The following is a 12377-nucleotide window of genomic DNA, read 5'->3' on the forward strand; positions in this document are numbered from 1 at the left end:
GGGGGTGAATGCCGGGGAGAGAGAGCGGGCTCTGGGGGTGAATGCCGGGGAGAGAGAGCGGGCTCTGGGGGTGAATGCCGGGGAGAGAGAGCGGGCTATGGGGGTGAATGCCGGGGAGAGAGAGCGGGCTATGGGGGTGAATGCCGGGGAGAGAGAGCGGGCTCTGGGAGTGAATGCCGGGGAGAGAGAGCGGGCTCTGGGGCTAAATGCCAGGGAGAGAGAGCGGGCTCTGGGAGTGAATGCCGGGGAGAGAGAGCGGGCTATGGGGGTGAATGCCGGGGAGAGAGAGCAGGCTCTGGGGGTGAATGCCGGGGAGAGAGAGCGGGCTCTGGGAGTGAATGCCGGGGAGAGAGAGCGGGCTCTGGGGGTAAATGCCGGGGAGAGGGAGCGGGCTCTGGGGGTGAATGCTGGGGGAGAGCGGGCTCTGGGGGTAAATGCGGGAGGGAGTGGGCTCTGGGGGTAAATGCCAGGGAGAGCGCGGGCTCTGGGGGTAAATGCGGGAGGGAGTGGGCTCTGGGGCTAAATGCCGGGGAGAGAGAGCGGGCTCTGGGGGTGAATGCCGGGGAGAGAGAGCGGGCTCTGGGGGTGAATGCCGGGGAGAGAGAGCGGGCTATGGGGGTGAATGCCGGGGAGAGAGAGCGGGCTCTGGGGGTGAATGCCGGGGAGAGAGAGCGGGCTCTGGGAGTGAATGCCGGGGAGAGAGAGCGGGCTCTGGGGCTAAATTCCAGGGAGAGAGAGCGGGCTCTGGGAGTGAATGCCGGGGAGAGAGAGCGGGCTATGGGGGTGAATGCCGGGGAGAGAGAGCAGGCTCTGGGGGTGAATGCCGGGGAGAGAGAGCGGGCTCTGGGAGTGAATGCCGGGGAGAGAGAGCGGGCTCTGGGGGTAAATGCCGGGGAGAGGGAGCGGGCTCTGGGGGTGAATGCTGGGGGAGAGCGGGCTCTGGGGGTAAATGCGGGAGGGAGTGGGCTCTGGGGGTAAATGCCAGGGAGAGCGCGGGCTCTGGGGGTAAATGCGGGAGGGAGTGGGCTCTGGGGCTAAATGCCGGGGAGAGAGAGCGGGCTCTGGGGGTGAATGCCGGGGAGAGAGAGCGGGCTCTGGGGGTGAATGCCGGGGAGAGAGAGCAGGCTATGGGGGTGAATGCCGGGGAGAGAGCGCGGGCTCTGGGGGTGAATGCCGGGGAGAGAGAGCGGGCTCTGGGGGTGAATGCCAGGGAGAGAGAGCGGGCTCTGGGGGTGAATGCCGGGGAGAGAGAGCGGGCTCTGGGAGTGAATGCCGGGGAGAGAGAGCGGGCTCTGGGGGTGAATGCCGGGGAGAGCGGGCGGGCTCTGGGGGTGAATGCCGGGGAGAGAGAGCGGGCTCTGGGGGTGAATGCCAGGGAGAGAGAGCGGGCTCTGGGGGTAAATGCCGGGGAGAGCGGGCTCTGGGGGTGAATGCCGGGGAGAGAGAGCGGGCTCTGGGGGTGAATGCCAGGGAGAGAGAGCGGGCTCTGGGGGTGAATGCCAGGGAGAGAGAGCGGGCTCTGGGGGTGAATGCCAGGGAGAGAGAGCGGGCTCTGGGGGTGAATGCCAGGGAGAGAGAGCGGGCTCTGGGGGTGAATGCCAGGGAGAGAGAGCGGGCTCTGGGGGTGAATGCCAGGGAGAGAGAGCGGGCTCTGGGGGTGAATGCCAGGGAGAGAGAGCGGGCTCTGGGGGTGAATGCCAGGGAGAGAGAGCGGGCTCTGGGGGTGAATGCCAGGGAGAGGGAGCGGGCTCTGGGGGTGAATGCTGGGGGAGAGCGGGCTCTGGGGGTAAATGCGGGAGGGAGTGGGCTCTGGGGCTAAATGCCGGGGAGAGAGAGCGGGCTCTGGGGGTGAATGCCGGGGAGAGAGAGCGGGCTCTGGGGGTGACTGCCAGGGAGAGAGCGGGCTCTGGGGGTAAATGCAGGGGGGGGGGGGGGGGGGAGTGGGCTCTGGGGCTAAATGCCGGGGAGAGCGGGCTCTGGGAGTGAATGCCAGGGAGAGAGCGGGCTCTGGGGGTAAATGCGGGAGGGAATGGGCTCTGGGGCTAAATGCCAGGGAGAGAGAGCGGGCTCTGGGGCTAAATGCCGGGGAGAGCGGGCTCTGGGAGTGAATGCCGGGGAGAGAGAGCGGGCTCTGGGGGTGAATGCCGGGGAGAGAGAGCGGGCTCTGGGGGTGAATGCCGGGGAGAGAGAGCGGGCTCTGGGGGTGAATGCCGGGGAGAGAGAGCGGGCTCTGGGGGTGAATGCCGGGGAGAGAGAGCGGGCTCTGGGGGTGAATGCCGGGGAGAGAGAGCGGGCTCTGGGGGTGAATGCCGGGGAGAGAGAGCGGGCTCTGGGGGTGAATGCCGGGGAGAGAGAGCGGGCTCTGGGGGTAAATGCCGGGGAGAGCGGGCTCTGGGGGTGAATGCCGGGGAGAGAGAGCGGGCTCTGGGGGTGAATGCCAGGGAGAGAGAGCGGGCTCTGGGGGTGAATGCCAGGGAGAGAGAGCGGGCTCTGGGGGTGAATGCGGGAGGGAGTGAGCTCTGGGGCTAAATGCCGGGGAGAGAGAGCGGGCTCTGGGGGTGAATGCCGGGGAGAGAGCAGTCCCTGGGGGAAAGAATTAGAAACATCATGCTTGCGGTTCCAGATTAATGTGCAGTTCGCTTCTGCACAGCTTCTGGTCACTGGTAGCAGTCACTCTGTAAGGAGAAACTGTTTGCAGTGGCAGAAAGGTCAGTAACCAGAGGACACAGATTTAAGTTGACTGGCAAAAGAACCAGAGGCGACATAAGGAAACTTTAATTTATACAGCGAGTTATGATCTGGAATGCGCTGCCTGAAAGGATGGTGGCAGCAGATTCAATAGTAACTTTCAAAAGGGAATTTGATAAATACTTGGAGAGAAAATGTACAGGGCAATGAGGAAAGGGGAGAGTGGGGCTAATTGGAAAGCTATTTCAAAGAGCCAGCACTGGCACGATGGGCCGAATGGCCGCCTTCTTTTCTGTATCATTTTATGATCTATGGAGTTAAGATACAGATCAGCCATGACCTAATTGAATGGCGGAACAGGCTCAAGGGGCTGAATGGCCACCTCGTGTTCCTATTGCCATCAGTTGGAGTACACACACCCCTCCCAGAGCACACAGCGGATGAGGCAGCTCGGAGCCCGGCCACAACTCACCTGTACAGTTTTCTTGATCCTGAGCGAGGGTCCAGGGTATTCCTTGGAGTACAGGTCTGAGAGGAAGAGCGAATTGATCAACGTCGATTTGCCGAGTCCCGACTCCCCTGTTAGAGAAGAACAAAGTGCTGAGTGGAGTGTTCCAGGGATCAGTGCTGGGGACTGAGTGGAGTGTCCCAGGGATAGGTGCTGGGTGATATACTGAGTGGAGTATCCCAGGGATCAGTGCCGGGAGATGTACTGAGTGGAGTGTTCCAGGGATCAGTGCTGGGGACTGAGTGGAGTGTCCCAGGGATAGGTGCTGGGTGATATACTGAGTGGGGTGTCCCAGGGATCGGTGCTGGGTGATGCACTGAGTGGAGTGTCCCAGGGATTGGTGCTGGGTGATGTACTGAGTGGGTTTCTTGAGCAGTATGTAACTGAACCGATCAGGGGGCAAGCAACCTTAGATTTGGTCCTGTGTAATGAGTCAGGATTAATTAAAAATGTCCTAGTAAAGGATCCCCTTGGAATGAGTGACTATAACATGGTTGAATTCCATATTCAATTAGAGGGTGAGAAGGTTGGATCTCAAACAAGCGTGCTGAGCTTGAATAAAGGGGACTATGAAGGTATGAGAGCAGAATTGATTAGAGTGGACTGGGAAAATAGATTAAAGGGTAAGATGGTACATGATTAGTGGTGTACATTTAAGGAGTTATTTTACAACTTTCAAAAAATATATATTCCACTGAGGGAAAAAAGGGTGTAAAAGAAATGATAGCCATCCGTGGCTAAGTAAAGTAATTAAGGATAGTATTGTTGAGATACCGCGGCAAACGTGGGAGTCGAGACCAGAGCTATTGAAAACTCAACTGCTTTATTCCAACCACATGACAAACAGGAACTAGAAAAGCCCGCGCATCCACTTAAATACTTCCCAGACAGGAAGTGCTCTCGGCAGCCTGTCCCTGCGGGAAACAAGTTGCTGGAGGAAAGGGCCCCCGGCTGGGGGCTTCTGCTTAGACTGTCTGTGCCGCCATGAGCGGATTATGTCCAGTGGTGGCGTGTCGCCACAGTATCCAACTAAAAACAAGGGCATATAAGGTAGCCAAATCTAGTGGGAGGATAGAAGATTGGGAAGTCTTCAAAAGACAGCAAAAAATAACTAAAAGATTGATTAAGGGAAGATAGATTATGAAAGTAAATTAGCAAAAAATATAAAAACAGATAGCAAGAGTTTCTATAGTTATATAAAAAGAAAAAGGGTGGCTAAAGTAAATGTTGGTCCCTTAGAGGATGAGACCGGGAAATTAATGGTGGGAAACATGGAGATGGCAAAAACGCTGAACAAATATTTTGTTTCAGTCTTTACGGTAGAGGACACTAAGAATATCCCAACACTGGACAAACAGGGGGCTCTGGGGGGGGAGGAGCTAAATACGATTAAAATCGCTAAGGAATTGGTACTCGGTAAAATAATGGGACTCAAGGCGGATAAATCGCCTGGACCTGATGGCTTACATCCTAGGGTCTTGAGGGAAGTGACGGTAGGGATTGTGGATGCATTGGTAATAATTTTCCAAAACTCCCTGGACTCAGCAAAGGTCCCGGCAGATTGGAAAACTGCTAATGTAACACCCTTATTTAAAAAGGGTAGTAGGCAGAAGGCTGGAAATTATAGACCAGTTAGCCTTACATCTGTGGTTGGTAAAATTTTAGAGTCCATTATTAAGGAGACAGTAACGGGACATTTGGATAAACATAATTTAATCGGACAAAGTCAGCATGGTTTTATGAAGGGGAAGTCATGTTTGACAAATTTGCTTGAGTTCTTTGAGGACGTAACATACAGGGTGGATAAAGGGGAACCAGTGGACGTAGTGTATTTAGACTTCCAAAAGGCATTTGACAAGGTGCCACACGAAAGATTATTGCTCAAGATAAAAAATCACAGGATTGGGGGTAATATTCTGGCGTGGGTGGAGGATTGGCTATCTAACAGAAAGCCGAGAGTTGGGATAAATGGTTCGTTCTCAGACTGGCAATCAGTAACTAGTGGTGTTCCGCAGGGGTCAGTGCTGGGTCCCCAACTCTTTACAATCTATATTAACGATTTGGAGGAGGGGACCGAGTGTAACATATCAAAGTTTGCAGATGATACTAAGATGGGAAGGAAAGTAGTGAGTGAGGAGGACATAAAAAACCTGCAAAGGGACATAGACAGGCTAAGTAAGTGGGCAGAGATTTGGCAGATGGAATACAATACTGGAAAGTGTGAGGTTATGCACTTTGGCAGGAAAAATCATAGAGCAAGTTATTATCTTAATGGCAAGAAACTGGAAAGTACTGAAGTACAAAGGGATCTGGGGGTCCTGGTGCACGAAACTCAAAAAGTTAGTATGCAGGTGCAGCAGGTGATCAAGAAGGCCAATGTTGGCTTTTATTGCTAGGGGAATGGAATATAAAAACAAGGAGGTATTGCTTCAGTTATACAAGGTACTGGTGAGACTGCACCTGGAATACTGCATACAGTTTTGGTGTCCATACTTAAGAAAAGACATACTTGCTCTCGAGGCAGTACAAAGAAGGTTCACTCGGTTAATCCCGGGGATGAGGGGGTGGACATATGAGGAGAGGTTGAGTAGATTGGGACTCTACTCATTGGAGTTCAGAAGAATGAGAGGCGATCTTATTGAAACATATAAGATTGTGAAGGGGCTTGATCGGGTGGATGCGGTGAGGATGTTCCCAATGATGGGTGAAACTAGAACTAGGGGGCCATAATCTTTAAATAAGGGGCTGCTCTTTCAAAACTGAGATGAGGAGAAACTTCTTCACTCAGAGGGTGGTAGGTTTGTGGAATTTGCTGCCCCAGAAAGCTGTGGAAGCTACATCATTAAATAAATTTAAAACAGAAATAGACAGTTTCCTAGAAGTAAAGGGAATTAGGGGTTACGGGGAGCGGGCAGGAAATTGGACATGAGTCTAGGTTCGGATCGGTCATGGCCCTGTGGGTGGTGGAGCGGACCCAGGGGCCGTGTAGCCTGGTCCTGCTCCTACTTCTTGTGTTCTAATTCTGTGTTAGATTTCAGGAGATGGTTCTATTCACAGGGATTAGTGGAGACCTCGGGAACAGGCTGCCAGCTAGGAGTCCTTCAAGAGTAAATTGGGCCTGTTCCTGGCTGGGGTGGAGATCACCTTTTACAGAAGGTAAGTACTGCAGGAAATACAGGGACAGAGTGATCGCCTGGACGAGTTTCGATCGCCTAGATGGGTCGGAGAGGAATTTCCCAGATTTTTTCTCCCAAATTGGCCATTGGGTTTTTTATCTGTTTTTTTGCCTCTCCCGGGAGATCACATGGGTTCGGGTGGGATGGAGAGTGGAAGTAGATTTGAGATTAGGATCAGATCAGCCATGATCTTATTGAATGGCGGAGTAGGCTCGAGGGGCCGATTGGCCTACTCCTGCTCCTATTTCTTATGTTCTTATGGAGTGTCCCAGGGATCAGTGCTGGGTGATGTACTGAGTGGAGTGTCCCAGGGATTGGAGCTGGGTGATATACTGAGTGGGGTGTGCGAGGGATCAGTGCTGGGCGATGTACTGAGTGAGGTGTCCCAGAAATTGGTGCTGGGAGATGTACTAAGTGGACTGTCACAGGTTCGGGACTGGGTGATGTACTGAGTGGAGTGTCCCAGGGATCGGTATTGGGGTCTGAGTGGGGTGTTCCAGGGATCAGTGCGGGGGACTGAGTGGAGTGTCCCAGGGATTGGTGCTGGGTGATGTACTGAGTGGGGTGTCTCGGGGATTGGTGCTGGGTGATGTACGGAGTGATCGGTGCGGGGAGATATACTGAGTGGGGCGTCCCAGGGATCGGTGCTGGGGTGATGCACTGAGTGGAGTGTCCCAAGGATGAGTGCTGGGAACTGAGTGGGGTGTCCCAGGGATCAGTGCTGGGGTCTGAGTGGAGCGTCCCAGGGATCGGTGCTGGCGACTGAGTGGAGTGTCCCAGGGATCAGTGCTGAGTGATGTACTGAGTGGGGTGTCCCAGGGATCAGGGCTGGGCGATGTTCTGAATGGAGTGTCCCAGGGATCAGTGCTGGGCGATGTACTGAGTGGAGTGTCCCAGGGATCGGTGTTGGGTGATGTACTGAGTGAAGTGTCCCAGGGATCGGTGCTGGGTGATGTACTGAGTGAAGTGTCCCAGGGATCGGTGATGGGCAATGTACTGAGTGAAGTGTCTCAGGGATTGGTGCTGGGAGATACACTGAGTGGGGTGTCCCAGGGATCGGTGATGGGCGATGTACTGAGTGAAGTGTCTCAGGGATTGGTGCTGGGAGATACACTGAGTGGGGTGTCCCAGGGATCAGGGCTGGGCGATGTTCTGAATGGAGTGTCCCAGGGATCAGGGCTGGGCGATGTTCTGAATGGAGTGTCCCAGGGATCGTTGCTGGGTGATGTACTGAGTGGAGTGTCCCAGGGATCGGTGATGGGTGATGTACTGAGTGGAGTGTCCCAGGGATCGTTGCTGGGCGATGTACTGAGAGTCCCAGGGATCGGGCTGGGCGATGTACTGAGTGGAGTGTCCCAGGGATCGGTGATGGGCGATGTACTGAGTGAAGTGTCCCAGGGATTGGTGCTGGGAGATACACTGAGTGGGGTGTCCCAGGGATCAGGGCTGGGTGATGTTCTGAATGGAGTGTCCCAGGGATCAGTGCTGGGAGATATACTGAGTGGGTTGTCCCAGGGATTGGTGATGAGCGATGTACTGAGTGGAGTGTCCCAGGGATCGGTGCTGGGGTGATGTACGGAGTGGGGTAACCCAGGGATTCGTGCTGGTTGATGTGCTGCATGGTGTGTCCCAGGGATCGTTGCCGGGCGATGTACTGAGTGGGGTGTCCCAGGGATCAGTGCTGGGTGATGTACTGAGTGGAGTGTCCCAGGGATCGGTGCTGGGTGATGCACTGAGTGGTGTGTCCCAGGGATCGGTGCTGGGTGATGTACTGAGCGGAGTGTCCCAGGGATCAGCGCTGGGCGATGTACTGAGTGGAGTGTCCCAGTCATCAGCGCTGGGTGATGTACTGAGTGGAGTGTCCCAGGGATCGGTGCTGGGTGATGTGCTGAGTGGAGTGTCCCAGGGATCGGTGCTGCGTGATGTACTGAGTGGGGTGTCGCACAGATCGGTGCTGGGTGATGTACTGAGTGGAGAGTCCCAGGGATCGGTGCTGGGTGATGTACTGAGTGGAGTGTCCCACGGATCGGTGCTGCGTGATATACTGAGTGGAGTGTCCCAGGGATCGGTGCTGGGTGATGTACTGAGTGGTGTGTCCCAGGGATCGGTGCTGGGTGATGTACTGAGTGGTGTGTCCCAGGGATTGGTGATGGGCGATGTACTGAGTGGAGTGTCCCAGGGATCAGTGGTGGGCGGTGTACTGAGTGGAGTGTCCCAGGGATCGGTGCTGGGCGATGTACTGAGTGGGGTGTCCCAGGGATCAGTGGTGGGCGATGTACTGAGTGGGGTGTCCCAGGGATCAGTGGTGGGCGATGTACTGAGTGGGGTGTCCCAGGGATCAGTGGTGGGCGGTGTACTGAGTGGAGTGTCCCAGGGATCGGTGCTGGGCGATGTACTGAGTGGGGTGTCCCAGGAATCAGTGGTGGGAAATTAAATATTCCAGTGTGGCAGAACCACCAGAGGATTACGGACAATTTTATATAATTCCTTTTACAGCAATGTAGTACAGCTGTGGGCTGCTCCTTTAATGTATCTGTTAACTGTACTGGGGCTTCTTCCCTGTACTCCGCGTGATGACGTCATGCCGTCCGTCACGTGATCTCTCAACGGCGGGAAGAACGTGATGACGTCATGACGTCAGAGCTCGGAACCTGCTAGCAGTTGAGCTCGGAACCTTCTGGCAGTTGAGCTCGGAACCTGCTGGCAGTTGAGCTCGGAACCTGCTGGCAGTTGAGCTCGGAACCTGCTGGCAGTTGAGCTCGGAACCTGCTGGCAGTTGAGCTCGGAACCTGCTGGCCGTTGAGCTCGGAACCTGCTGGCCGTTCCAGAGAGGCTTTCAAGCAGACCAGACCTATTTGCATTGTATCCTACAGTTTCCTGTACAGCTTCGTTTGTTCATTAAATTTTATTGTTTTTGATTTTCTGAGTTGATCTCAATTCTTCGGCTAGGAACCCCAGTTCCTACACCAGGATACTTAACTTTTGGAAGAGATAGGCAAAATGGAAAAGGAGGAAGGTTAGCCCTGATAATAAAGGATGGGATAAAGACAGTAGAGTGTAACTAATAAGGTGACAGGGATCAGTGCTGGGGCCTCAACTATTTACAATCTATCTATATTAATGACTTAGAAGAAGGGACCGAGTGTACTGTAGCCAAATTTGCTGATGATATAAAGATAGGCGGGAAAGCAAGTTGTGAGGAGGACATAAGAACATAAGAAATAGCAGCAGGCGTAGGCCATTTGGCCCCTCAAGCCTGCTCCGTCATTTAATGAGGTCATGGCTGCTCTGATTTTGGGCTGAACTTCATTTCCCTGCCCGCTCCCCATAACCCTTGACTCCCTTATTGGTTAAAAATCTTTCTGTCTCCACCTTAAATATATTCAATGACCCAGCCTCCACGACTCTCTGGGGCAGAGAATTCCACAGATATACGACCCTCAGAGAAGAAATTCTTCATCTCCGTTTTAAATGGGCGACTCCTTATTCTGAAACTATGCCCCCTAGTTCTAGATTACCCCACGAGGGAAAACATCCTCTCTGCATCAACCTTGTCGAGCCCCCTCAGTATCTTATATGTTTCAATAAGATCACCTCTCATTCTTCTAAACTCCAATAAGTATAGGCCCAACCTGCTCAACCTTTCTTCATAAGTCGACCCCTTCATCTCCGGAATCAACCTCATCAACCTTTTCTGAACTGCCTCCAATGCAAGTATATCCTTCCTGAAATAAGGAGACCAAAACTGTACGCAGTCCTCCAGGTGTGGTCTCACCAATACCCTGTACAGTTGTAGCAGGACTTCCCTGCTTTTATACTCCAACCCCCTTGCAATAAAGGCCAATATTCCATTTGCCTTCCTGATTACTTGCTGTACCTGCTAACTGTTGTGTCTGTACCTGTGCCGTTATACCTAAACACAATTAGTGCTCAGAACCCCGCGATTGCAAACATTCTGCTTCTTTATTCAAAAGGAAAGTTCTGGAGAAAAGTACAGAACAAAAGAGAACAAACCCAACCATTCATCTGCTGTGACAGCGCCACCGGAGGTGGGAGGAGAACACATAATTCATAACATATTCCTCCCCTCTTAAATGAAATGTCCACGTTATTCCTCAACAGGTAAGTTACTTTCAATGCACTCAACTAACCAAGGGTAGAGGTAGACTGCCTCAAACCCCGACTTTACCCTGGGGTTTATTCTGCCCCAGTCTTGTGGGTAAGTCGCTAAGCCTACAGATCCAAGCGTCTTGGAGGCCGCTGCTCTCTGACAGGATACCGGCAGTCATCGCTGGCTTCCACAGCAGTAGGCATCGGCACAGGCCTGGATGGAGAAGGTGCCTGTGGCAGTCGAAAGTCAAGAGTTTGCACAGGTGGAACAGTCTCTCTGACTTCCTGTGTTGGAGAAGAGCACTGTGGCAAAGGATGCTGGTTTGCGGTATCATCCGGAAACAGTTCAGGCCAACCAGCCATTGGAGCCTCTGTGGCTGTCTCTGCTCCTAGCAACAGTTGATCAGTGTGTCTTCTCCAGACGACGTCCTCAGCAGTCTCAACCGTGTAAGACACAGGGCCCGTCTGCGCAATCACCGTAGCAGGAACCCATTTTGGTCCAGTGTTGTAGTTTCGAGCTAGGACGTGCTCTCCAGGATGAAACCATCTCTCCTTGGCTCTTTTCTCTCTTCTTTTAATTTGAGCTTGTTGTTGACGTTGGACAACCTGCTCTGCCCTTGGAGGTTTGAGTAAGTCAAAACTTGTCCACAACTGCCTCTTCATCATGAGCGAAGCGGGGGAAGTTTTTGTTGAGGCATGCGGCTCGTTCCTGTAGGGCAACAGGAAGCTGTTCAGACGTTGGTGGATTGAGCCCTGAACTTGCGATGCCTTCAAGGCGTGCTTCAAAGTTTGCACAAACCTTTCTGCCTGGCCGTTAGTAGAGGGATGATAGGGCGCAGACCTGATGTGTTGGACACCATTCACATGCAGGAAGGTTGCAAACTCCTGTGATACAAATTGTGGACCGTTGTCACTTACGAGTTGTTCCGGTGAGCCATAACGGCTGAACATCTCACCAAGTTTCTCAATTGTTTTCTCTGCCGTGGTAGACCTCATCACAGCGACCTCCGGCCACTTGCTACGAGCATCCACAACCACCATAAACATCTTCTCTTCGAAAGGCCCGGCGAAGTCCACATGTACGCTGCCACACTTCTTCAGGCCAATCCCAGGGGTGTAGGGTTGCCAGCTGTGGAACATTCCGGACCCTTTGACACGGGGAACATGTTTTGGCTTTCTCCTCAATATTTCCATCGAGACCTGGCCACCAGAAGTAGCTACTTGCCATTTCCTTCATCCGAACCATCCCACTGTGGCCTGTATGAAGTTGTTGCAGTACAGGTTCCCTCAGAGGTGGCGGAATGATGACACGGCGTCCCCAGAGAAGACAACCTGCCTGGACGGAGAGCTCATTTCTTTTTGAAACGTAAGGTTTCAAACTAGGAGAATCTCCTGTAGCTCTCCCTCGAATGACATCGTCCATTACCTCAGACAGGACTGGATCGTTGCGGGTGTGCCTTCGCACCCGAGCTGCAGTGACAGGTGCTCCCTCCACATGTCTGAAGTAGAAGATGTCTATCTGACGAGGCTCTGGGGGAGTAACAGGCAAGGGCAGCCTCGAGAGACCATCTGCGTTGCCGTGCAAGTCTGATTTGCGATATTTGATGTCGTATATGTGTCCCGACAACAGTAAAGCCCACCTTTGCATCCTGCTTGCAGCAAGAGATGGAATTCTGGTGTGGGGCCCGAAGATTGAAGTCAATGGACGGTGGTCCGTCAGGAGTGTGAACCTTCTCCCAAACAGGTACTGATGAAATTTTCGAATTCCAAAAACGATTCCCAAGGCCTCGCGCTCAATCTGTGCATAGTTACTCTCGGCCTTCTTCAAGGTGCGTGATGCGAAGGCGATAGGTTTCTCTTCCCCAGAAGGCATGATGTGGGATATGACTGCTCCC

The 12377-nt window shown here is 53.4% G+C and overlaps 1 protein-coding gene across 1 annotated transcript in view; it reads right to left on the reverse strand.

Moving 5' to 3' along the window:
• Positions 1 to 3073: 3073 nt before the first annotated feature.
• LOC147116141 (septin-7-like) overlaps positions 3074 to 12377 on the reverse strand; it is an 845307-nt gene continuing 836003 nt past the window's right edge. The window contains exon 3 of the mRNA XM_085990900.1: positions 3074 to 3267. Coding sequence (XP_085847026.1) covers positions 3089 to 3267 — 179 coding nt within the window. The 3' untranslated portion in view covers positions 3074 to 3088. The remainder of the gene's footprint in view (positions 3268 to 12377) is intronic.

This window comes from Somniosus microcephalus, chromosome 6, assembly GCF_052327205.1.
Source record: "Somniosus microcephalus isolate GS21.2 chromosome 6, FLI_Smic_1.0, whole genome shotgun sequence".
NCBI lineage: Eukaryota > Metazoa > Chordata > Chondrichthyes > Squaliformes > Somniosidae > Somniosus > Somniosus microcephalus.